Here is a 27138-nt window from a genome sequence, read left to right on the forward strand (position 1 = left end):
TTTTTTAACATGCTTTGTATGTAAGGCAATAGTTAGGGGTCTGGTTATTGGAGTGGACACTTAGTTTCTGCCATATATATATAAAGATATAACTGTTATCTCTATATTGAAACCAGGAAGAAGAGGAGCGGCGGATAAGACAAGTTGCTGCATCGTCGAGTGCGATGTCACAACAAGGAGAGAATTGGGAAGATGAATTAGACGACATAGAGGAGGTTGTCGATGCACCAGTACCAAGGCATACTCGTGAGTTTAGGAATACCAAACATTACAGAGGCAGGAGGAAGCCATATCATTAGATTGAAAGGAATACTTTGTTTTTGTGACGGAACTGTGATTTAGTGTATAAGAAAAACAGTTTATTTGTTAACAATTTGGTTTATAAAGTTTGTGGAACAGTACAGTCCTGAAATCGGCGTTTATCAGTTTGATTATCGGGTGCCATCTGTCTGTATTAAAGCTTACTATAGGTTCTGAAAATGCGACCGGATGCTTACTCTTAAAGGATGAACTTTGATCTCATGATTTGTGCCACTTTTCGTGATAAAAGGTTGCCTATAAACATGTACCACTTTCATTTGTCATGGATTTCAACCAAACTAACCGTAAGACAATGGTTCTCTATTGGTCCTGATGTTTACATTGACTCGGGAAATATTAAGAACATCCACTTTTCTTAAGTTTAGCTTTTATGTAATGCAAGAAAGGTTATACACGTTATAATGTTATTAAGTTATATGTCTAAAGGATAAGTGATAATTTGATAGAAAATCTAATCGTAAGTATTATAAAAAAAGTGTTAATGTTTCATATTTTGAATTTATATAGGGTTATTCTCAGAATTACATTGAAGCATTATTGATACACCAGTTTCAGCTAATCTGAAATTGTTCTTGAAAATCAGTGTGGTATTGTCAGTTGATCGTCGACATTGGTATTAAGTTCTTTTGGGTCTTTAAACTACCTTTAGCTTGAATAATCGTGCATTAAATTATAATTATGAGTGAGCAGAGATTTTATCAGCATTATGATCCTTTTTGTACTTTTGGAATTTGTATTTTCTTAGTAAAAAAATGTGTTTAGGTCCACATTCTTAACACTTTTGAAAGATTTAGCCTTATATCATTAATACTATAACACTGTCAAGCATATTGCATATTGTCAAAGAACGGGACCAGTAGACAGTGCTGTTTAGTGGTTAAACATCTTTATACTCACTGTTATACCATTTTAGTTTCTGTTTTTATGTCCCCCACCCCCCATACACACACACACTCCTAGGGCAGACATTGTTTTTGCCCTGTCCGTCCATCGCACTTCATTTCCGACCAATAACTGGAGAACCATTTGACCTAGAACTTTCAGACTTCATAGGTTGGCAGGGCTTATTGAGCAGACAACCCCTATTGTTTTTGGGGTCACTCCATCAAAGGTCAAGGTCACAGGGGCCTGAACGAGGAAAACCGTTTCCTATCAATAACTTGAGAACCACTAGAGCCGGAATGTTGAAACTTCATAGGATGATTGGACATGCAGAGAAGATGACCAGTATTGATTTTGGGGTCACTATTAAAGGTCAAGGCCACAGGGGCCTGAACATGGAAAACCATTTCCTAGCAATAAATTAAGAACCACTTGGCCCAGAATGTTGAAACTTCATAGGATGATTGGATATGCAGAGTAGATGACCCCTATTGATTTTTGGATCACTTGATCAAAGTCCAAGGTCACAGGGACCAGAACATTGAAAACGCTTTCCGATCAATAACTAGTGAACCATTTGACCCAGAACCTTATTGTTTTTGGGGTCACTTTCATTTAGGTCAAGTCACAGGGGTCTGAACATGGAAAACGGTTTCTAGTCAATAACTTGAGAACCACTTGACCCAGAATGTTGAAACTTAATAGGATGATTGGACATGCAGAGTAGATGAATCCTATTGATTTTAGGGTCTCTTGATCAAAGGTCAAGATCACAGGGGCCTGAACATAGAAAATGGTTTTCGATCAATAACTTGAAAACCACTTGACCCAGAATGTTAAATCTTCGTAGGATGATTGGACATGCCTATTGCAGTCAGCCATTCGACTGTCTCTTTTTACTTTCGCTCCTGTCTCCTATTGACACTATGCATTGGGGGAGACATGTGCTTTTCTACAAAAGCATCTTCTAGTTTTGAATTATTTTAGTGCTTATTCTCTGTTATAAATGCATCTAGTCTTATATCTGTTACAGCCATATAATATTATTAGATCACTTATGCCATATGTTAAGGGTGATATACTGGTATAGATGGTTTCTGCATCGAGCATCTTCTTCACAAGTGTCAATATGGTTCCATTTGATTTCAAATGACAACAGTAAAAACAATTTTAAACGCCCTCTAGTGATTTATATGATAAATTTTCACCAACGTTTGTCTTTAGTATTCCTGCATGTACTTCACTTGCTAGTTTTAAAATGACTTTATAGATAGCAAAACATCATGAGCAACATAATGGAGTTTCCCTATTGCTACAGCTAAAAGACAACAATTGAACCACTTGTGTTAAGTTTGGGCTATCCATGACCCTCTAAAATAATACTGTCTCAAATATTTATTGTACCAGCATCAAATATTCATTGGGCGGGGGCAGTTCACATACCAGGTCCCATAGATCTAACTTCTTTTCTGACATTATTAGAAATTCTCAAAAAAAAAAAAAAACCCGACATTTTCTTAAATGTTTCTGAAACTTGTCCGCACAAAACTTTTGATCATTATTTTAGTTTATACATCAAGTTGGATAACTGCATTTTAATTTAACAACGTTACATTATTACCCTTTTGTACTTTAAACTTCTTCGAAATTCTGGGAAGGTATTTGCGCTGATCATCAAAACAGGTTGTAAGACAAGTTCATCAACAGTTTATAATTTAACGGTTTCTTTTTACTATTTGCGCTTGGAAAATGTCTTAAAAGCACAATTTCCTTCAATAAAACCTTCGCAGGAATTGATTTAAAACAACCCAAACCTGGGATCTTAATGCAGGTATAGAGATGAAGTAAAGTTTTTTATTAGCTCACCTGTCACAAAGTGACAAGGTGAGCTTTTGTGATCGCGCAGCGTCCGTCGTCTGTCCGTCAGTCCGTGCGTCCGTGCGTAAACTTTTGCTTGTGACCACTCTAGAGGTCACATTTTTCATGGGGTCTTTATGAAAATTGGTCAGAATGTTCTCCTTGATAATATCTAGGTCAACTTCGAAACTGGGTCACGTGCGGTCAAAAACTAGGTCAGTAGGTCTAAAAATAGAAAAACCTTGTGACCTCTCTAGAGGCCATATATTTCACAAGATCTTCATGAAAATTGGTCAGAATGTTCATCTTGATGATATCTAGGTCAAGTTCGAAACTGGGTTACGTACCATCAGAAACTAGGTCAGTAGGTCAAATAATAGAAAAACCTTGTGACCACTCTAAAGGTCAAATTTTTCATGGGGTCTTTATGAAAATTTGTCAGAATGTTCATCTTGATGATATCTAGGTCAAGTTAGAAACTGGGTCACGTGCGGTCAAAAACTAGGTCAGTAGGTCTAAAAATAGAGAAACCTTGTGACCTCTCTAGAGGCCATATATTTCAAAAGATCTTCATGAAAATTGGTCAGAATGTTCATCTTGATGATATCTAGGTCAAGTTCGAAACTGGGTCACGTGCCTTCAAAAACTAGGTCAGTAGGTCTAAAAATAGAAAAACCTTGTGACCTCTCTAGAGACCATATATTTCACAAGATCTTCATGAAAATTGGTCAGAATGTTCATCTTGATAATATCTAGGTCAAGTTTGAAACTGGGTCACGTGCCTTCAAAAACTAGGTCAGTAGGTCAAATAATAGAAAAACCTTGTGACCACTCTAGAGGTCATATTTTTCATGGGGTCTTTATGAAAATTTGTCAGAATGTTCATCTTGATGATATCTAGGTCAGGTTCGAAACTGAGTCACGTGCGGTCAAAAACTAGGTCAGTAGGTCTTAAACTAGAAAAACCTTGTGACCTCTCTAGAGACCATATATTTCACAAGATCTTCATGAAAATTGGTCAGAATGTTCATCTTGATGATATCTAGGTCAAGTTTGAAACTGGGTCACGTGCCTTCAAAAACTAGGTCAGTAGGTCAAATAATAGAAAAACCTTGTGACCTCTCTAGAGGCCATATTTTTCATGGGATCTGTATGAAAGTTTGTCTGAATGTTCATCTTGATGATATCTAGGTCAAGTTCGAAACTGGGTCATGTGCGGTCAAAAACTAGGTCAGTAGGTCTAAAAATAGAAAAACCTTGTGACCTCTCTAGAGGCCATACTTGTGAATGGATCTTCATGAAAATTAGTCAGAATGTTCATCATGGTGATATCTAGGTCAAGTTCGAAACTGGGTCACATGCCTTCAAAAAGTAGGTCAGTAGGTCAAATAATGAAAAAACCTTGGGACCTCTCTAGAGGCCATATTTTTCATGGGATGTATATGAAAGTTGGTCTGACTGTTTATCTTGATGATATATAGGTCAAATTTGAAACTGGGTCAGCTGAGATCAAAAACTAGGTCAGTAGGTCTTAAAGTAGAAAAACCTTGTGACCTCTCTAGAGGCCATACCCTTGAATGGATCTTCATGAAAATTGGTCAGAATGTTCATCTTGCTGATATCTAGGTCAAGTTTGAAACTGAGTCATGTGCCTTCAAAAACTAGGTCAGTAGGTCAAATAAAATAAAAACCTTGTGACCTCTCCAGAGGCCATACTTTTCATGGGATCTGTATGAAAGTTGGTCTGAATGTTCATCTTGATGATATCTAGTCAAGTTTGAAACTGGGTCACGTGCGGTCAAAAACTAGGTCAATAGGTCTAAAATTAGAAAAATCTTTTGACCTCTCTAGAGGCCATATTTTTCAATAGATCTTCATGAAAATTGGTCTGAATGTTCACCTTGATGGTATCTAGGTCAGTTTCGAAACTGGGTCACATGCGGTCAAAAACTATGCCAGTAAAAATAGAAAAACCTTGTGACCTCTCTAGAGGCCATATTTTCATGAGATCTTCATGGAAATTAGTGAGAATGTTCACCTTGATGATATCTAGGTCAAGTTCAAAAACAGGGTCACGTACTGTTGAAAACGAGGTCAATAGGTCAAATAATAGAAAAACCTTGTGACCTCTGTAGAGGCCATATTTTTCAATGGATCTTCATGAAAATTGGTCAGAATTTTTATCTTGATGATATCTAGATCAGATTCAAAACTGGATCACATGAGCTCAAAAACTAGGTCACTATGTCAAATAATAGAAAAAAGTACGTCATACTCAAAACTGGGTCATGTGGGAACAGGTGAGTGATTCAGGACCATCATGGTCCTCTTGTTTTTTAACAAAATTCTTTACTATTTTGGATTTGAAAAAAAAGTTGTTTTCCTTATAAAGCTATGAAAGCAGTGAAAGCATTTTGATGGAACTTATCATTATTAGTCCCCTGCTGGTTGAAAACCAGTTTTCTGGAGTAGGATTGTGCTTTTCTGTCCGTAAACAATTCCGTCCGTACGCAAGTTTGTGTCCAGTCCATAAAAACCCTGACATTGTTTCAAATCGCCACTACTAACTTCTTGTGATCCGCGGTCTAGAACTCTGATGCCAATATATCTTAAATTTTGTCTCCTTTTTAGCTTGACTATTCGAAGAATAGGGGAGCTATCCTACTCGCCCCGGCGTGAGCATGAGCGTCACACAAATGTTAAAGTTTGCGTACCACCCCAAATATTTTCAAAGTCCATTGAGATATTGCTTTGATATTTTGCATACTTGTTTACCATCATGACCCCAGTCTGTAAAAAGGAGGAGGCAACTCTATCAAGCATTTTGACTGAATTATGGCCCCTTTCCGACTTAGAATATGCTTATTGTAATGTTAAAGTTTGCGTACAACCCCAAATATTTTCAAAGTCCATTGATATATTGCTTTTATATTTTGCATACTTGTTTACCATCATGACCTAGTCTGTAAAAAAGAGGAGGCAACTCTGTCAAGCATTTTGGCTGAATTATTGCTCCTTTTCGACTTAGAATATGCTTATTGTAATGTTAAAGTTTTACTCATGGCTTATATTATACTATCAAGCACTGAGAATAGTCGAGCGCGCTGTCAAGTGACAGCTCTTGTTACTTACAATTTTAGGTTAAACCCTAGATGCATTTTTACTCTGTCTCTGTTACTACTAAATGTGTTTGAATTAAAATAGTTATTCAACATCATATTACACAAGGCCCATAAATCTGTCACACTCCTTAGAATTTCAGCTTAATTTTGATGCACTTTCATTTTATCCATGTTGTTACTAAATGGATTTGATTCAGATGTAAAATACTTGTTTCACATCATCACCAACATCATATGACACAAGATACATTTTCGCTCTCTCTGTGTTACTACCCAGCTTACTGAGATATGATTCAAACATTTGTCCAATGTCACCCTCCACATCGGGATCATTAATCACTCCATTTATAGCTCTAGTCTGATCCGGTTTCACTTTCATAGAGCTTGAGGAATTGTTTTCAAAAGAAAGCTTATATACAGCATTGTTTTATATAAGTAAATGACTAAGGCCCATTTGTTTTTTGAAGTAAAAGTTCATCTTTACATGTTTTTTTTTTCTTTTTAAATGTTTTTAGCTCACCTGTCACATAGTGACAAGGTGAGCTTTTGTGATCGTCCGTCCGTCCGTCCGTGCGTCAACAATTTCTTGTCTGCACGATAGTGGTTTCATTTATGATTTGATTTTAACCAAACTTGCACACAACGTGTATCACCATAAGATCTCGATTCCTTTCTTGAACTGGTCAGATCCCATTACAGGTTCCAGAGTTATGGCCCCTGAAAGGGCCAAAATTAGATGTTTTGACCTTGTCTGCACAATAGCAGCTTTATTTATAATTTGATTTTTACCAAACAAGCATACAACTTGTATCACCATAAGATCTTTGCTCCTTTCTTGAACTGGCCAGATCCTATTATGGGTACCAGAGTTATGGCTCCTGAAAGGGCCAGAATTAGCTATTTTGACCTTGTCTGCACAATAGCAGCTTCATTTATGATTTAATTTTAACCAAACTTGCACACAACTTGTATCACCATAATGATCTTGGTTCCTTTCTTGAGCTGGCTAGATTCCATTATGGGTTCCAGAGTGATGGCCCCTGAAAGGGCCAGATTAGCTATTTTGACCTTGTCTACACAATAACAGCTTCATTTATGATTTGAATTTAATTAAACTTGCACAAAACTTGTGTCACCATAAGATCTAGATTCCTTTCTTGAACTGGCCAGATCCCGTAATGGATACCAGAGTTATGGCCCCTGAAAGGGCCAAAATTAGCTGTTTTGACCTTGTCTGCACAATAGCAGCTTCATTTATGATTTGATTTTAACCAAACTTGCACAAAACTTATATCACCACAAGATCTTGGTTCCTTTCTTGAACTGGCAAGATTTCTTCATGGGTTCCAGAGTTATGGCCCCTTAAAGGTCCAAAATTGGCTATTTTGGCTTTTGCGGCCATATAGACTTCATTTATGGTTTTATTTGACACAAACTTCCAAAATATCTTCAACAACAATAAATCTTGGATTCCACGACAAATCAGATCCATTCGTAGGTTCCAGAGTTATTTTATATCTGATTACCTCCCCTGATTGTAATCAAAATGGATTTATATCAGTAAGTACTTATAGGACGTATTTGAAATTTTATTATTGTCATTAGTTGGACTGAGTCAATGAGAGTAGATAACTATGGACTGATTTTATGTTAAATTACCTCCCTTTATTTCAAATTAAATGGGTATATCTCCGTAACTAATGAAGATACTGATCTGAAATTTCATTTATGTCAACAGATTTTTGGCAGATCCTTCTTTTGTTAACTTACAATCATTTTTTTTAATTACTTCCCATTTACGTTACTATAAATAGCTTGCTTTTAGTAGCTTTTTTATTATTGGCCGTAGGGAAAAACCGAGACCACTTTTCTGTGGTACAACATGGATGGTACCTCCAATTTTTAGGTGTATTTTGACATATCTGTACCTTGTAAGATTTTTTTTTCTTTTTGGTTTAATTTCTTCCCTTTGTTGTTCCTCTCCTTTGGACTTAGATATTTTTTCTGAGGACCTTCTTATCCTCAAGTGCAGTGATAACAGGTGAGCGATATAGGGCCATCATGGCCCTCTTGTTTTTTGTTGTGGTTTTTTCTTTTACATTGTTCGAGGGATGATAGAAACATAATGGAGCTGGATCTGTATGTTTTCATACTATGCACATTTTGTTAGCTCGACTATACGAAGTATAAGGAGAGCTGTCCTACTTGCCCCGGCATCGGCGTCTTTCCGCGTCCCCACTTTGGTTAAAGTTTTGGTGCACTTTCTCTTTTTTCAACTTATCTCTGTAATTACTTTATGGAATTGATTCAAACTTGAAATACTTATTCCTCATCATCATTTACATCATCTGACATAAGGATCATAACTCTGGCACCAATATTTCATGAATTATCCCCCACTTTTCACTTAGATTTTCAGGTTAAAGTTTTGATGCACTTTCACTCTGTCTCTGTTATTACTGAATGGATTTTATTCAAACTTAAAATAGTTGTTCAACATCAACACCCACATCATATGACACAAGATGCATAACTCTGGCACAATTTTTCATGAATTATTCCCCTTTTTACTTAGAATTTCAGGTTAAAGTTTTATGCACTTTCACTCTATCTCTGTTATTACTGAATAGATCTGATTCAAACTTAAACAATTGTTCAGCATCATTACCCTTATCATATGACACAAGGTGCATAACTCTGGGACCAATTTTTCATGAATTATTTCCCCTTTTTACTTAGAATTTTAGGTTAAAGTTTTGATGCACTTTCACTCTGTCTCTGTTATTACTGAATGGATTTTATTCAAACTTATAATAGTTGTTCAACATCATCGCCCACACTATATGACACAAGCTGCATAACTCTGGCGCCAATATTTAATGAATTATGCCCCTTTTTGCTTAGGATGTACTTATATAGACTCAGGCTATTGTGCAATATCTTCATCCACAATTGGAGTCATCAAACACTCCAGTGACAGCTCTAGTTTCCTCAGATGTGCCCAGTTTCACTATCCAGCATCGAAATAGTCCAGCGCGCTGTCTCCTGTGACAGCTCTTGTTATAAATTCCTGTTTGCCTATTTTGACTAAATGATTCCTTGACATCTTGGTAAAAACTACTCGGTACTTCTAAAGAGGAGGCTTAAAAGTAAATATACATTTAGTAAAAAGAGAAATGTTTTGTTCAAATTCTAAGATGTTGTAACTTGTATTTTTTAAAGCAAAATTCTGTTAAGACATCTTTCTTTGTTTAAATTGTTTTATTGTTTGGTTATTCATTACATTATTTTCTACATTGATTTGTATTTCAGTTTTGTCAGTATACGTATTGTAACCCTGATCTCAATTTTCACAAACTTAATTCTTCAGAATTTCTAAAAATAGAAACAAATCAGCAGTTTTCTTTTCATATCGTGTAATTGTGACTGTTTTACCAGGTTTTCAAAAGAAAAAAAAACAAGTGGTTATTAGATAGGCGAATGTCGTTGTGCGTGCACTCTGCATCAACTTATAGTTTTCACTGAGCAACTTGAGTTAGGATTGACCGATTGCAAATTGGTATATAGGTAGTTTGCATAGAGAGGGAGGTTTGGATTGCGTATGAGGTCCCTAGTTGCTAAAAATGAAAACAAAACGGTTAACGTTCAAAAACATCAGTTTGCATCGATATATTGAAATTGAACTTTGCTTATATTTAGCTTAGAAAAAAAAACAAGGTAGGGTTTGTATATGGGGTTTGTGGGGTCAAGTTCAAGGTCAGCATAAAATAATAAATCTGCATACTTAGAAAAGTCTGCCATGGCACAGTGTGGTCTAGAGCGATGGTCCAAAGCTACCTTTTGTGCTGTGGAAATGATGGGTCTTGGTTTAAATCGTGACATAACTTTTGTAATTTTAATGCCATAAGTTCCAGGTCACAGTTATAAAAAATAGGGTTTTTAAACTGTGATCATTAAAAAGGTGGTTTCCAGGTTATAACGTTAGTTTGTAATCTTCTTACTGTCACCAAACTTGGTGTATAGCAAGCTTATATGAAGAGTCAGCTTTGGGGTCACAGTTACTATAAATCGGAATATGGCTTTCACTCGATATCTTTATTTGGGTACATCTATTGTCAGCAAATTAGGTGTGTTGATAGCTTATAACAAACACTAAGGTTGCGAATGTATTTGTCACCAAATGCGATGTATAACAAGCTTATATCAAGAATTGGGTTTTGAGTGTATTTGAAGTATACCTATTGTCAGCAAACATGGTCTTTAGATCGCTTTTATCAAACACGGTTTGGAATGTATTTGGGGATCAATCGCGTCGATGCCACTGGTACTTAAAAGTAGAAAATTTTCCACTGAATATATACTTTGCGTCGGTACAGTTGGCTAAAGCTTTCGTCTAGTGTACCTCTTATAATGAGAAATGAACGGGTCATGGTTTAAATCCTGGTGTGGTCCTTCACTGCCATAGGGTCAGGAATTACATATGGCAATGACACCTCTATGCTTGGTGTATCTGTACTTCTGAATAGCATGAATGGATGCAGTCAGATAGGTATTACGGAAAATGACCCCTTTTTTAACGAGAACTTGTTGGCGTGATGCAAAGATTTCAGCGTTTCTTGTTTTTAGCTCACCTGAGCCAAAGGCTCATAGTGAGCTTTTGTGACCGTTCAATGTCAGTCGTCCGACGTGCGTCGTCCGTCTGTCAACATTTTCTAAAAAAAATCTTCTTAAAAACCACTGGGCAGAATTACAGCAAACTTCACAGGAATGATCCTTATATGGCCCCCTTTCAAAATTGTTCCAAGAATTGAATTCCATGCAGAACTCTGGTTGCCATGGCAGCCGAAAGGAAAAACTTAAAAAAAATTCTTGTCCAAAACCGCAGGGCCTAGGGCTTTGATATCTGGTGTGTAGCACCATCTAGTGGTCCTCTACCAAGATTTTTCAAATTATCCCCCAAGGGTCAAATATGGCCCCGCCCCGGGGGTCACACGGTTTATATAGACTTAAATAGGGAAAAAAGTTTTAAAAATCTTCTTGTCTGAAACCACAACACTTAGACCTTTGATATTTGGTTTGTAGCACTGTCTTATGGTTCTTAACCAAAATTGTTCAAATTATACCCCTTGGGTGAAATGAAGCCCTGCCCTGGGGGTCCCAAGTTTTATGTAGACTCATATAGGAAAAAGCTTTAAAAATCTTCTTGTCTGAAACCATACGACATAGGCTTTTGATATTTGGTATGATGCATTGTCTAGTAGTCCTCTACCAAAATTATTCAAATTATGCCCCTGGGTTAAAAGAGGTCCCGCCCTGGGGTCACTTAGTTATTATGTGTGTTATATAGGAAAAATACTTAAAAAAATCATCTGATCCTATTTCTAAGACTGTTCAATTACCTGATGACCCCAAGTAATATGATGTCACTTGACTGTGACCTTGACCTACTGACCTACTTTCTTGTTTTTAGCTCGACTATTCGAAGAATAGTCTAGCTATTCTACTCACCCTGGCGTCGGCGTCGGTGTCGGCGTCACACCTGGGTTAAGTTTTTGCATGCAAGTACATACAGCCATCAATGAAAGGCATATAGCTTTGAAACTTATTTCTTCTTTTTCTAGGTCAATTACCAACCTCTCTGGGTCAAGTCCCATAACTCTGACATGTATTTTGAGCAAATTATGCCCCCTTTTGGACTTAGAAAATGTTGGTTAAAGTTTTACATGCAAGTTACTATCTCCAAAACTAATGCAGATATTGGTTTGAAACTTCACATGTGTCTTCGGGGTTATAAAACTAGTTGATAGCAGCAAGTCCCATAACTCCGACTTTCATTTTGGCCAAATTATGCCCCCTTTTGGACTTAGAAAATTCTGGTTAAAGTTTTGCGTGCAAGTACATACAACTATTTCTAAAAGGCATATAGATTTGAAACTTATTTTTTCTTTTTCTAGATCAATTACCAACCTCACTGGGTCAAGACCCATAACTCTGACATGTATTTTGAGCAAATTATGCCCCCTTTTAGACTTAGAAAATTTTGGTTAAAGTTTTACATGCAAGTTACTATCTCCAAAACTAATGCAGATATTGATTTGAAACTTCACATGTGTCTTCAGGGTTATAAAACTAGTTGATAGCAGCAAGTCCCATAACTCTGACTTTATTTTGGCCAAATTATGCCCCCTTTTGGACTTAGAAAATTCTGGTTAAAGTTTTGCGTGCAAGTACATACAACTATTTCTAAAAGGCATATAGATTTAAAACTTATTTTTTCTTTTTCTAGATCAATTACCAACCTCACTGGGTCAAGTCCCATAACTCTGACATGTTTTTTGAGCAAATTATGCCCCCTTTTAGACTTAGAAAATTTTGGTTAAAGTTTTACATGCAAGTTATTATCTCCAAAACTAATGCAGATATTGATTTGAAACTTCACATGTGTCTTCGGGGTTATAAAACTAGTTGATAGGATCAAGTCCCATAACTCTGACCTTCATTTTGGCCAAATTATGCCCCCTTTTGGACTTAGCAAGTTCTGGTTAAAGTTTTGCGTGCAAGTACATACAGCTATTACTAAAAGGCATATAGATTTGAAACTCATTTTTTCTTTTTCTAGATCAATTACTTACCTCACTGGATCAAGGTGAAGAAATGCGAAGATCGGTTGTATTTCTTTTCGAACATCCAATGTATATTTAGATTGTTGCAGTAGTTCACATTTAGTTTGATTGATTAACTGCATGTTTCAGTAGTTAACGATTCATCTTCCTCATTTTTGTCATTGTCATCTAGATTGTTTGATTCACTGAAAGTGTTTCAGCAGTTTAAAAGTGAAGTTCATCTTCACTTTGGTTTTTTTTGCCATTATTTGTACATTTACATTATTAGATTCACTGCAGGTATTGCAGCAGTTTACAATCAAAATAAAGTTTATTTGTTTAGATGTTGTTTGTTTTTTATATCCACAAGCACACCACAAGCACACAAATCGGTCAGTCGTCCCCTAAAAAAGACCGAGCCCCCATTTGTACAAATTTGGGAGAGGATCTTACACTGATGCTACAGACCAAGTTTGATGAAGATCTATCAAGCGTCTATGAGAAGAAGTCGTTTAATAAAGAGGGCTATCCTACTCGACCAGGCGTTGGCGTCCGTTCCGAGTCCACACCTTGATTCAAGTTTTGATGCACTTCCCAATTATCTCTGTTATTACTTGATAGATTCCCTTCCAGCTTAAAATAGATATCCCTTGTCATCACCCACATCATCTGACATAAGGGCCATAACTCGTACCAGTATTTTAAGAATTACACCCCTTTATTACTTAGAATTACAGGTTATGGTAGTTGAAGAAAAAGCAAAAGGACATTACACTGTACTTCAGACTATGTTTTTTAAGACTGAAAAGTTTCAGTAAAATGTATATTGTCGAGATATTTCTATTCACGAAAATGTTACCAAAATTGTAAATTTCCCATAGCTGCCCATTACAAAAACCTGTGTGAAGTCCAATTTTTTCAAATTAGCAAAAAAATCCAGCCAAGTGGAACCAATGTTTTTTATATTCATGAATTATTCCCCTGTTCTGGATAAACGGGACGTATTATGTGATGGCGTATGCATCTGTCTGTCCGTCGTAATTCGTGTCCGGAGTATAACCGTTAAAGGTATTGACTTTAAACTTCGCATATAGGTAGATGGCAATGAGACGATGTAAAGAGCGCTTGAACTGGCTCTGAAGGCCAAAGGTCAAGGTCACAATTTGAGCTCAAAGATCAAAATCGTCAATCATATTTCATGTCCGGATCATAATTAAATAACCATGCAGGTATTGACTTCAAATTTGGCCTGTAGGTAGGTGGCGGTAAGACGATGTGCAGAGCACATTAACCGGGTCTGTAGGTCAAAGATCAAGGTCACAAATTGAGCTCAAAGACCTTTCAAACTATTTAGGGTTATAGGGCTTACAGAGAAGATGACCCCTATTGGTTTTGGAGTCACTCCATCAAAGGTCAAGGTCACAGAGTCCTGAACATGGAAAACCATTTCGATCAATAATATGACAACCACTTGACACAGAATGTTGAAACTTCATAGGATGATTAGACATGCAGAACAGACGGCCGCTTTTTATTTTGGGCTCACTCGATCAAAGGTCAAGGTCACAGGGACTAGAACATGGAAAACCATTTCTAATCCATAACTTGAGAACCACTTGACAGAGAACGTTGAAACTTCACGGGATGATTGGATATACCTAGTAAATGACCCTATTGATCTTGGGTCCTTCTTTCAGAGGTCAAGGTCGCAGGGGCCAGAACATGGAAACCCGTTTCCAGTTCATAACTTGAACCACTTGACCACGAACATTTTCATGGGATGACTGGACATTTCAAGTAGATGATTCCTATTGCATTTCAATCATTAAGTCAACTGTCAGTGTCTCTGACTTTCGCTCCTATTCCCTATTGACTTCTTACCTATAATTACTATGCTTTGGGGGAGACATGTTCTTTACTACAAAAGCATCCTCTAGTTTCACGTTAATTTTGACGGACTTTCACTATATCCGTTATTACTTGATGGAAATGATTCAGACTTAAAATAGTTCTTCCTTATCATGTTCCTTATATGACACAGGTTCATACCTCTTGCACAAATATTTCATGAATTATGTCCCTTTTTACCTAGAAATTCAGTTAAATTTTTTATGCTTTTTCACTATATCTCTTGTTTATAAATGGATTTGATTCAAACTTGAAATGTTTGTTCCACATCATCATCCACATAATATGACAGAAAGTCCACCAATATTTTTATTAAATATGTTCTTTTTGGGAATTTCAGGCCCCCTGTTCACAAAACATTTTAAGTCTCAGCTGAGTTTGATAATGAAACTTTATTTGTCATTAAACACTCCATGATCATTCCTGCTTCCTCTGATGTGCTCTTATTTCACTATCTAGCACAGTAATAGTCGAGCGCGCTGTCTCCTGTGACAGCTCTTGTCAATTTTTAGCTCTAGCGGCCCCTAAAATGGGTCAAGCACCCTCATTTGAACAAAATTGAGAGGGCCTTACCATGGTGCTACTGAAGATCCATCAAGCGGTTTATATGAAGAAAACGTTGAAAAGTTTTCTTATTTTTAGCTCAAGTAATCTCATTGGAATAAATTTGAAAGAGGACTTATAATGATGCTACAAACCAAGATTGATAAAGATCGAAGACGAAGCTTTCGAAAAAAAATTAACATGAAAATAATTCCAAGTATAACAACTTGGTGACCTTGGCCTTGGGTATAATGGGCACAGCCCCTGCACATTCTTTGTTTGTATGCTGGGCAATGCGTATATAAAGTTACAGTAAGATATAAGCAATAGTAACATATGGCAGAAAAACAAAGGTTGCCGAAAAACTTAACCAAAAATGTGAAACGCCGACGCCGACTCAGGGGCGAGTAGAATAGCACCCCTATTCTCTCCGAATAGTTGAACTGAAAACAATAGATCTAGATCATATTAAACGCGAAGTGTATTTAAGGCATCGCCCACAGTGGCGACCATTTGACTCCAAATTTTACATGCAAATTTTCATAAAATAAAAGATGACTAAGTGGTAACAGTAAACTCAGTAATTTTGTCATAATTATGTTTTAAATATCTATGTGAACACATGCAAGTAAAAGGATGTGCATTTCACTACCTGTATTATGCCTTTATTTGATATTTTTCTCTTGCCAAGATGACAAAATTTTGCAATTTTATGTGCAGTCAAACTCAATATATATTCAATACATATAAAAGATAATTACAGCCAATTGTAAAGCAGACTGTGAAGAATAAAGTCTAAAGAAATTATTTTGAAATTTTACCTGATTACTGAATTATACACAAAAATCCCATCACCATCAATATTTATCTAATTTGTGTTCACACATAATTTACATGTATATAAACAGGTGATATTATAGGATTATGTATAGGTTTACCTGGCTACCTGTGGTCAATAATGCAAGTACAAACAACATTTTAAATTAAATTTACATGGGGTTGTCTTTTTGTGTCTTATGCAATAACCAGGAACAATTTTGACAAAAATCCATAAGAGTTTGCAGTATACATATTGTACTTTGAAATGAACGAAATTTTGTCTTTGTAATATTTTTAATATTGGAGTTTGATTGCACGTAAGATTTCAATATTTTGGGGTAAACTTTCGGTCTAAACGAGACTCAAACATTTTACAAGCGGGATATGTACTATACATCATCATATGCTTCTTATGTTGATGATAATTTGACCGGCTGTTACGGCTTTAGTGCTATTTTCAAGAGAAAAATACTTGGCCTGAAAATATGAACTGATACCGATTTGTGACTGTGGCGATGCCTTAAACATAATTTGTGTTAATATTGACATATATAGTTAGAACTAGATTGATTAACTCGTGTTGGTTTCGTTGAAATTTAAATTTAAAAAAAAATAAATACAGTTTTAAAATTTTTTTTTTATGGGTAGATCTATGGGAATCGAACTCCGAATCACTCATTGTATCGTAAACGGTAGTGTATTGACTTAACGCCATAAACAATACCTATAACATACACGTACCGTGCTTCGATCAGATGATTGGTTATATTTTCTTGTACATGTATATTAAGCGTAACACCCCTATAACCTGGATTAGTCTATCCTGTTAAGTATTTGGATGCGGATAAATGATACCGTGAAATATGTTGAGGTGAGACAACAATGACATGATTTTACAGTGTACGAACATCGTTACTTTAAAATGACATAGTGTATACTGAAAATATGCATCCAGTGTTCAAAACCCGTAAACTGAAAGAAGGAAATGAATAAAAAAGTAGGACAATCAATAAAGAAGTAGCCTTAGTAGGACAATTCTACACAGTTTCGGAATTACTGTACTTTGCATGACGATTGAACAAATATAGTGAAATAATGGAGGTATCGGGGAAAAAGTCTGAGTATGACATCAATTGTCTTGGATTATTAGAAGAGGACGAAGACTTGAACTGTGACCCGTGTGAGAACGACGGGGAACTGCCAGGAGTATTTGTGTACGTCCTGCTTCAAAATACACCGACGTCCTGCAGTTTGGCGTCACCATGTTCTCCTAGATAAAGACGCGATGCCGAAAACAAAGAAGAAAAAGCTGCTTAATTATGAATGTACCGAACCTTGTGCTGAACACTCTACAAAGATTATAGAATATTATTGTCAGACACACGATCAACTAGGCTGTCCAGTTTGCATAACAGGAACTCACAGAACATGTAACGACATTGATTATATTCCGCATATAGCAGAACGATACAAGGAAAGCTCAGAAATCAATGAAATATTTGACACCCTGGAAACATTACAAGAAGAGACCGTTGCATATAGTATATACAGCTGCAGTAAACCATGACAAATTAAAAATCGCTGCGTATGAAAAAAATGCAAAAGCACGCATTTTACAACTGAGAGATGAATTTAACAGCATTTGCGATAGGCTGAAAGAAGATGTTGACTCTATAAAAAGGTCAGACGAAAGGAAAATGAAACAGTCTTTAGAGAAGTTTGAAGAAATTTCAAAGAAAATTAAAACACGTGTAGCTGTTTTGGAGAAAAAGCGAACAGAAATGAAAATTTCACAGTTGTTTACTGAAGCTTAACTGTCAAAATTGTCAGTCGATGAGTTCTCCAGAGAGGTCAAGTTAGCAAGAGAAAATGCAAGTATTCGACACTATGATAGCAACTTCGATATAGGAGCATTACGTGAAGGCCTTAAGCTGAATTTCCACGAAAAAGAAACAGAAACTGTCACAAAAGAAATTGGACGTAGTCCATCTGACTACAAGAGTATGCCGAGGCGTGTTACAGCTGTAAGTTAACTTAATATCTGCTATATTTTGCGCTTCTACCTTGCGCTTAAGACCACCTCCGAATATAGACCACAACTGAACAACCAGATATGTGAAATTCTCATATATTGAATCAACTATGTTAAATTTAACATATTAAAGTTTCAACAATCTCAGTGTGCTTATTTGTTCTATTTCTACCCATTTAAGTTAAGTCACAAAAATACACATGTAGCGTTTATCATTATATAGATTTTCCGCTGATAATAATCGTACAATATGATCGGATAAAGTAGTGATGATTTTTCTGCCTTTTAATGTAAATCTTCGTTTGTAAATTGTAGATCTTTATACGTATTTTTGTGACCTTTTTTAAACAGTGTTAATTTCGCAATATGCCTTAAAGGATATCATAGTAATGTTTGATTTTTTTCAAACTTTTATACCAAATATGTGTTTCTGAATATGTGAGAAATTTCTTAAATACCGGTATGAAAGATATTACCAAAACTATGGAGGGGCCTTAGAAGTTTCGCTAAGTGTGTTATTTATCAGCCCGCGGCATAGATAAGTCTATGTACATGTATTTACTTACTGATTAGAACAAACATATGTCAAAACACTATTTACTTATTAAACATGTAAAACTTTATATGTTATCTGCGAGAAATAGCAATCTTATTTGTGTTATTATACGCTATTGTATTATGTGATCAATACCTAAAATATTACTTGGCTTATTTATTTCAATTGTCAGTCTGTGGTTATTTGCTGCCATTTAGTGCAGATGTACTTGTAGTATCGCTACTTATCGATCGATCATTTATAACAATTGAATGCTGCTGAACTTTTCACATACCTACTCTAGACCCAGACCCAACAATTGCTCAAAAGCAGTTAATTTACAAAACCTATGAACAAACTTTATTTAGAAGTGTTGCAGTTGATTCGGTGCTGGAAAAACTCTGTCTTATAGCCTGGTGTGAGATGAATCTCTTGCTTTAATTTATTATTGAATATGTACATTCGTCATTCATACGCTACTATAATAAAATAGTGCTGAAAAGAAAAGCTATTACTCTATTACTTAAGATATCCAGTTGAAACCTGCTGTACTTAACTGTCTTCTTCAAGACGTTAAACCCGAACAAACACACACACACACACACACACACACACACACACTATCTTCTTCATTATTTAAGATATTCAATTGAAGTTTGCAGTACTTGCTCTAAGTGACAATGTATATTAGTGTGACAGAATGATTAAGTATGCCTGCAATATTTCCAGAGTAATGCCCTTTTGTGCCCCTTAACATTTTTGGAAGGGGTTAAAGGGGGGCGTTCAGACTATCCGCCTGTCTGTATTTTGGCAAAGTTATGCTCCTTTTCGGACATGAAAAATGTATATTAAAGTTTTGTATGGAAATTACTATCACCAATAATATTTGGTTGAAACTTCACACAGATGTTGGAAGCAATTGAACAAGATCACAGTTACTGTATTAAGGCTCATACCTCTTATATAGATCTACATTGAAAATCCATAATTATGACAATCCTTCGAATAGTCGAGCGTGCTGCCATGACACAGCTCTTATACTCTTAGAGTTATGGCCTTTTTTCGACTTCACAACTTTTGGTTGTTTGTCTATTCAATATTGTTCATACCGAGCCAGACGGCTACGTTGATTTAAAGTCATATAAACGAGTTTAAATACCATGTAGGTGAAATTGCATGTTGACTCGCATCTTATTAATCTCAGTATGGATTTTTGTATTACTTGGTATACATATTTAACACAAGGAAATGATGTGCATTTTTTCATGCAGCCATGCCTGTTTAAGGTTAGTATCATAATCAGAGGTCAATGATCAAATGAGCCGCACCATGAGAAAACCAACATAGTGCGTTTGCGACCAGCATGGATCTAGACTACCCTGCGCATCCGCGCTGTCTGGTCAGGATCCATGCTGTTCGCTAACGGTTTCTCTAATTGCAATAGGCTTTGAAAGCGAACATCATGGATCCATGCTGGTCGCAAATCCACTATGCTGGTTTTCTCATGGCGCGGCTCAAATAGATAGTTTATATGGGCCTAATGTTAAAACTGCCACAAACAGGTTGAGGGGAGTTGTAAATAATTACATAAGATAAAAATAGAACTCTTAATTGTACAAATGAATAATAGTAATTTTTGATGAACTACCATTTTGAAGTTTTACAAGAAAATTATTTCTCTCTGTTCTGTAGGAATTACACCAGAAAGGAAGTCATATGCCAGCTCAGTTAATAGCCAACAAACCCGAGGCTTTCTACACAGAGGAGAAAATTAGTCCTAGGTAATAATAGATGTTATATCTTTTCATAAATTATGGGTAAAGACACAGAAAATGTCGGTGTATGAACCATCTATCAACGCGGCATTTATTAAAAAGTCTTGGTTATTGGATGGGATATTGCCGACAATTTTGGTTGTAAGGTCACGAGAGCACTTTGTGCTCATGTGAACTATTATGATCACCCGCGTCCGTACGTCGTACGCTCGTCCTTTAACCATTTTTTACGCTCCCCGAAGTGGAAGCATATAGTGGCCGCTTCGTCCGTCCTTCCGTCCTGCAATTCTTGTTCGGAATATTTCTCAGCAACCACTGGTTTGAATTTAGCTAAACTTCATAGGAAGCTTTAATATGAAGAGGAAATGCGCATGTTATCTTTATGTTTTGGTCGGACGATTGCCCTTTGATTATTTAGCATTGGTATACCATAGTACAATTCTTGTCCGGAGTATTCCTCAGCAGCCAGTGGTTTGAATTTAGCCAAACTTCATAGGAAGCCTCACTATTAAGGGGAGATGCGCATAATTATTATCTTCATGTTTTGGTCGGATGATTTTCACCGAGTTATTGCCCTTTGATTTTTCAACTATAGTTCAACAGTACAATTTTTGTCCGGAAAATTTCTTAACAATCACAGAACGGAATTTAGCCAAACTTCATAGGAAGCTTTAGTATCAAGAGACGAGGTGCTTTTTTCCTGTTCCGGTCTAATGATTTTTATTACCGACTTATTGCCATTTGATTGTTCAACATAGTATACTATATTACCATTCCTTGTCCGGATAATTCCTCCGCAACTAATGGCTGGAATCCACCGAAACTTCACAGGAAGCTTCACTCTGAAAAGAAAATGCGCATATTTGTCATGTTCATGTTCCCGTGATTAATTTTCATTGTGTTATTACGCTTTGATTATTCAACATTAGTATACTACAATACCATTTTATGAACTGAGTTTTCCTCAGCAATCACTGGATGGAATTGATTGAAACTTCATAGTTTACTTCACACTCAGGAGGAAATGTGCATATTGTCTTCCTGTTCCAATCTGATGATTTTTTCACTAAGTGTATTCAACATTAGTATACTATAGTACCATTTCATGTCCGGAGTATTCCTCAGCAACCACTAGCTGGAATTCAACGAAACTTTTTTGGAAGCTCAACCAGAAGAGGAAATGCGCATATTATCTTCATATTCCGGTCGGATGATTTTAACTGAATTATTGCCCTTTGATAAACTATACCGCCATCCTAGTCAGGAGTATTTCACAGCAAGCAATGGCTGGAATTCAGCAAAAATTCACAGGATACTATACTGGTGGGATGATTTTTCAATGCAATGTTTTCCTTCAATTGTTCAAGATATGTAAGCTATATATGCCCAGTCAGTGAATTCTACTTCTGTTCTTTTAATATGGAATGATCATATTTCGGGGAGCATCCATCGGATATTCAGATATTTTCTTGTTTTAAACGACATCTCCTCTGAAGCCGTTTGGTGGAAGTTGATGAAACTTGGCAATGATGTTCCTGGTATTGTCCTCATTCATTTTTATGGCCAGGTTAAGGAAAATCTTTCCAAATCGACTTGTCAAAAACCATTGCCCAGATTTCAAAAAAATTTCAACACAAAGAAAGATTGAACTCATGCACAATTAATCTCATGGGTGAAAATACCTTGTAAGTCTAAAATGATGCACTAGATAGTGTCCTAAATTACAGAGTTAATTCAATAATAACAGTTAAACTATTTCACATCCAAATGTTTGCATTTCAATTTGTTAAACAATTAAATATCAATACCTTCATTAAATTACTTTGACATCGAACATAAAATGTTTACAATAAAAAACTAATTCCAAACTATTTACAGTCTTGTACAGTTTTTTTACCATTTAAATGCATTTTGGACAAAGGAACTCTTCGTCTTTTTCAAGACTTTTCACAGGAGAACAGAACTGCAAATGGACCCAGCCATTGCCTTTGTCACACTGACCCCAGTCTAGAAGTCTGATTGATTTCGATAATTTAAAAGCTGGAGGGGTCCACTTCTGGCATACTGTACATACTTCCGTGTCTTCCAACTCGTCCTCCAAGATGTTACTATCTACTATAACCTTTGAAAATCCACTAGTTCCAGCCTCTTGACTTATACCTTCTACACAATTTCTTTTATGAGGGTTGGTACTTTCATTTGCCTGATCACATCTGTCTGTTTCAGCTGATCGTTTTCTGCTGTTCTGTTTCTGCTTTTTCACTGACTTTTTGGCACTTTTCTTTTCATCCAGATCTTTTCTTCGTTCTTTCTCAAGTTTCTTGTTCTTCTTTTCTTCAAGTTCTTTGGTTTTCTGGTCCTCGAATTCTTTCTTCTCTTGTACTAAACTGAAGAAATCATCACACGTGACAGCTTTTCCACACTTTGGTATAAATAACCTCCTTGACGTGGTCTCTTGTTTAGATTTATCTTGTTTTACAGGTGTCTCTTCTGATTTCTGAAGTTCAATTTTTCTTTCCTTCTCGATAAACATCTGTTTCACCTCATTTACTTCCCGTCTTTCCTTTCTCGAGAGTGTTTTCGTGTTCTCATCTAAATCTGCTGTTTTCTTTGGCAGTTTATCAATCACTGCTTGAGGATTGAAAGGGTAGATGCCAGCAGTTCTGAAAGCACTTTGTAGATTACCTGGAGATAGTGCCTTGTCGTATGATTTGCCAATTAATTTAGGAAGCTGGTACCTTGTTATTACTTTATTGATATTGTTGTCTACATACCCATGACAAAGAGCACTAAATGTCCTCTTAAACGGACTGAAAACACCAACATCCAATGGCTGTAAGATGTGGCTGCTGTGGGGAGGTAACACAAATATATGAATTCCAACGAGTCTAGCCTCTTTAATGACATCAAAGGTAATGTGCGTCAAGTGCCCATCATACAGTACTATAGCTGGGGGATTGACGTACTTTAAGAAATGATTCTTAAAGAAATCAAGAAATGTTTCACTGTTAGACCAACCTGTGGCTGTGGTTGTATATTTAGTGTCAGGAAGACCATCAGAAACAAGTTCTTTGCAAAGACGTTCACCTTTATATATTACATAAGGTGGTAATCTGTGACCTATCGCATTCCCACAGGCGATTACAGTAGTAGTTGGTGACTTACCAGATGTTACTGCGTTGACTCTGGTGTATCTGGACGCAGGAATTTTAGGTGGATTGTAATCACATGTAATACCTGTTTCATCAATATTCCAGACTCGGGAGGGTTTGTCAAATAAGTCAATTTCTACTAAAGTTGATTTCAGTTCTTTATAGTAAGCATCTACTGTAGATGGAAACACACACAGTGCTCTCACTCTCTTTAACTTTTGGGGTTTTCTCATGATCATGTGGGAGAATCTGTTTACGAATCCGTTAAACCAATGCTTACTTGGTTTATCATTTCTAAATTTATCGGAGACTCCCGAAGCCTTTGCTAACTCCATAGCTATATCTAAATTTTGTGTAACCGTAACCCATTTGTGCCATAAATGCACAGTGGCCTGCAAGCTTTTGTTCTAGAGAGAAATTTATTACTGGAGACCTTCCAAGCGATATTTTTACTCCAAATTTTCCATTAATTTTGTTACGCAACGTCGTTTCAGGGACTCCGAATTCCCTTGCAATTTTTCAAAATCATAACTAAAGACTACTGCACCTGTCAAAATGCATAATCCCTCTGGGCATGATTGGTTTTATTTTATTACAAAAATTCTTATTAAGGATATTTACCTTTCGGAATATTAAATCATGGAATTCTTACGAAAGGCTTTCGACGGTGCCTAAAACGGCTATGCGTGAAAGACAATAGTGCATGTCACTTAAAGCTTGTTAGTGTAAACTAGGATCAACTCGTGGCCGACTTGGCACTCGTTTATTTTCAGGGAAGCAGAACTACTTCGTAAGAACCAAAATGTAGACAAAATCTTGGATGCTGTAGACAGATTGCAGAATATCAGTGACAAAGTAGAGTTTCTAAAAAGCAAGAACTATATTCCTCAAGCTGCAAAAATACTGGAAGAAGATGGTAAAGTATATTTTTGTTTTGCGTGAATTGTCATACAGCTACAGGTTCAAGTCTTCAACGCAGTGTCTTTCTTATTACTTGTCCTGTCGGAGAAAGGAGTCCACACACTGTTTCTGTTGAATATCTGTATATTTAAGTTCCAGTTGAGATGTCTTGCACATTTCATTACCTTCCATAAACAGACTTATTAGTCCCCTACTGGTGGAACACAAGAGGTAGGTGTGTGTTCGGGTTTAACGTCTTTTTCAACAATTTTTCGGTCATGTAAACGACGGTGTCTTCTTGTAGCAGTGAGCACAATGTCCAGCTTTAGTGCTGCCGCACTGGAATATCACGCCGTAGACACGTGTCATGATACCCCACCCAGTCACATTATACTGACACCGGGCTGACCAGTCCTAGCACTACCCTCTTAATGCTGAGCGCCAAGCGAGGAAGCCACTAGTACCATTTTTACGTCTTTGGTATGACGCGTCCGGGTATCGAACTCACGACCTCCCGCACTCGAAGCGGACGACTGTAGGATTGCACCCATTCAGTCCGTCCGTCCCCGTGTCCGCCTGTCCGTCCATAAATCTGGATCCTGCAATAACATGAATAACTCAAGAAGTATTCAAGCTAGGTTCATAATTTTTTGTATTTATATAGAGGGCATTTTGCAAATTACGCACGTACATGATTTATGCTTGTAGTTCAGAGGTCAAGGTCACTATTGAAGGTCAAGTAAAAATTGTTTCTGCTCCATAACTTTTATTTGCATTGATGGATTATCTTAGTATTACAAACAAGTATTCCCTATGGTGAGACAATGTGTCATGGCATGCTCTATGCTTGTCGGTTAAAGGTCAAAGGTCACTGTTCAAGGTGAAGTAAAATTTTGTTTCTGCTCCTTTACTTTTAATTGCGTTGAAGGATTTTTTTAGTACGACACAGAAATGTTTCCCATGATTAGGATATGTGTTGGGCACATGACCTATGGTTGTCGGTCAAAGGTCAATGTCACTATTGAAGGTCAAGTAAAAATAATTTTCACCGGTAGGGGACTTCTGTATTGCCGCTGCAATACTCGGTACTTGTTCAAACCGAGACATCTGTTGGTTGCTTGCTTGCGTTCTTTGTTTCAAGCGGATCTTCTTGTTGAATTGATAACATAAGTTTTAAAATGTTGTGGAGGACTTCCTTATCTGTTTGCTCGTTCAAACAAAGCTTGACAGATCCTGTCCCTAAATTGTATCGATGTGACTCTTAAACTCAACAGAAAAAGATCTTGACCTGAGCTGGATTAAGTTTGCGGCAATAGTTGGAAAGGTCATTATTTTCTTTCAACTATATGAAGTACAGTCCAACTTTTGTTAAATTCATTTCATTGCAACTTGAAATCCCAGCCATTCTACGAATTACAGTCAAATCCCATATTTTTTCAATACGTTATTAATTTTGTAGGTGTTGACTAACGATTACCACCAAGACAATAATAGCAAAATGTCAAATCATTGGGCGTATTTAGATATTATTTTAAGCTCATCTGTCACGTAGTGACAAGGTGAGCTTTTGTGATCACCCTTCGTCCGTCGGTGTCCGTCCGTCCACAATTTCTCGTGAACACGATAGAGACCACATTTTGCAGTTGATTTTAATCAAACTTGCACACAACTTGTATTGGCATAATATCTCGATTCCTTTCGAAAACTGGACAGATCCCGTCATGCGTTCCAGAGTTATGGCCCTTAAAGGGCCAAAATTTGCTGTGTTGGCTTGTAAACACGATAGAGATCACATTTGCGCTCATTTTGTATTGGCACAATATCTCGGCTCCTTTCGAAAACTGGCCATATCACATCATGGCTCCTTAAAGGGCCAAAATTTGCTATTTTGGCTTTTGCAGCCACACAGAGACTTCATTAATGATTTGATTTGAAACAAACTTGCAAAATATCTTTAAAAATATAGATCATGGATTCCATGATAAATCCGGAAGATCCAATCATAGGTTCTGGAGTTACGGTCCCTGATTGACCCCTGAAAGATACTAAATCTGTTAATTTGTACCTTGTGAACAAGATAGATTGATTTTAACCACACTTACACACAACTTAAGTCTCATTAAGATCTAGGTTCCTGGATTCCGTCATGGGTTCTAGAGTTACTGTACCTTAAAGGCGCAAAATTTTCTATTTTGGCGCTTTCATTTATGCTTTGATTTTATACAAGTTTGCATAGAATGTTTATCTTGATGATCTCTAGGCCAAGTTCGAAACTGGGTTGTGTGAGGTCAAAAACAAGATCACTTGGTAAAATCAAAAGAAAAACTTGTTAACACCCTAGACGCCACATTTATGACTCTATCTTCATGAAACTTGGTCAGAATGTTTATCTTGATGTTTCTATGCCAAGATCAAAACTGGGTCATGTTGAGTCAAAAACTAGGTCACCCTATCAAATGAAAGGAAAAGCTTGTTAACACTCTGGAGGCCACATTTATGACCCTATCTTCATGAAACTTGGTCAGAATGTTCATCTTGATATGTCCTAGGCCAAGTTTGAAACTGGGTCATGTGGGGTCAAAAACTAGGTCACCCTCTCAAATCACAGGAAATGCTTGTTAATACCTTAAAGGCCATATCTATGACCCTATCTTCACAAGTGAGCGATACAGGGTCATCATGGCCCTCTT

The 27138-nt window shown here is 36.6% G+C and overlaps 1 protein-coding gene across 1 annotated transcript in view; it reads left to right on the top strand.

Moving 5' to 3' along the window:
• LOC123528452 (TPR and ankyrin repeat-containing protein 1-like) overlaps positions 1–13126 on the top strand; it is a 153863-nt gene extending 140737 nt beyond the window's left edge. Inside the window, exon 46 of the mRNA XM_045308172.2 lies at positions 117–13126. Within this exon, the coding sequence (XP_045164107.2) occupies positions 117–299 (183 nt within the window). The 3' untranslated portion in view covers positions 300–13126. The remainder of the gene's footprint in view (positions 1–116) is intronic.
• The last annotated feature ends 14012 nt before the right edge of the window (positions 13127–27138 follow it).

Source organism: Mercenaria mercenaria, chromosome 13 (assembly GCF_021730395.1).
Source record: "Mercenaria mercenaria strain notata chromosome 13, MADL_Memer_1, whole genome shotgun sequence".
Lineage (NCBI taxonomy): Eukaryota > Metazoa > Mollusca > Bivalvia > Venerida > Veneridae > Mercenaria > Mercenaria mercenaria.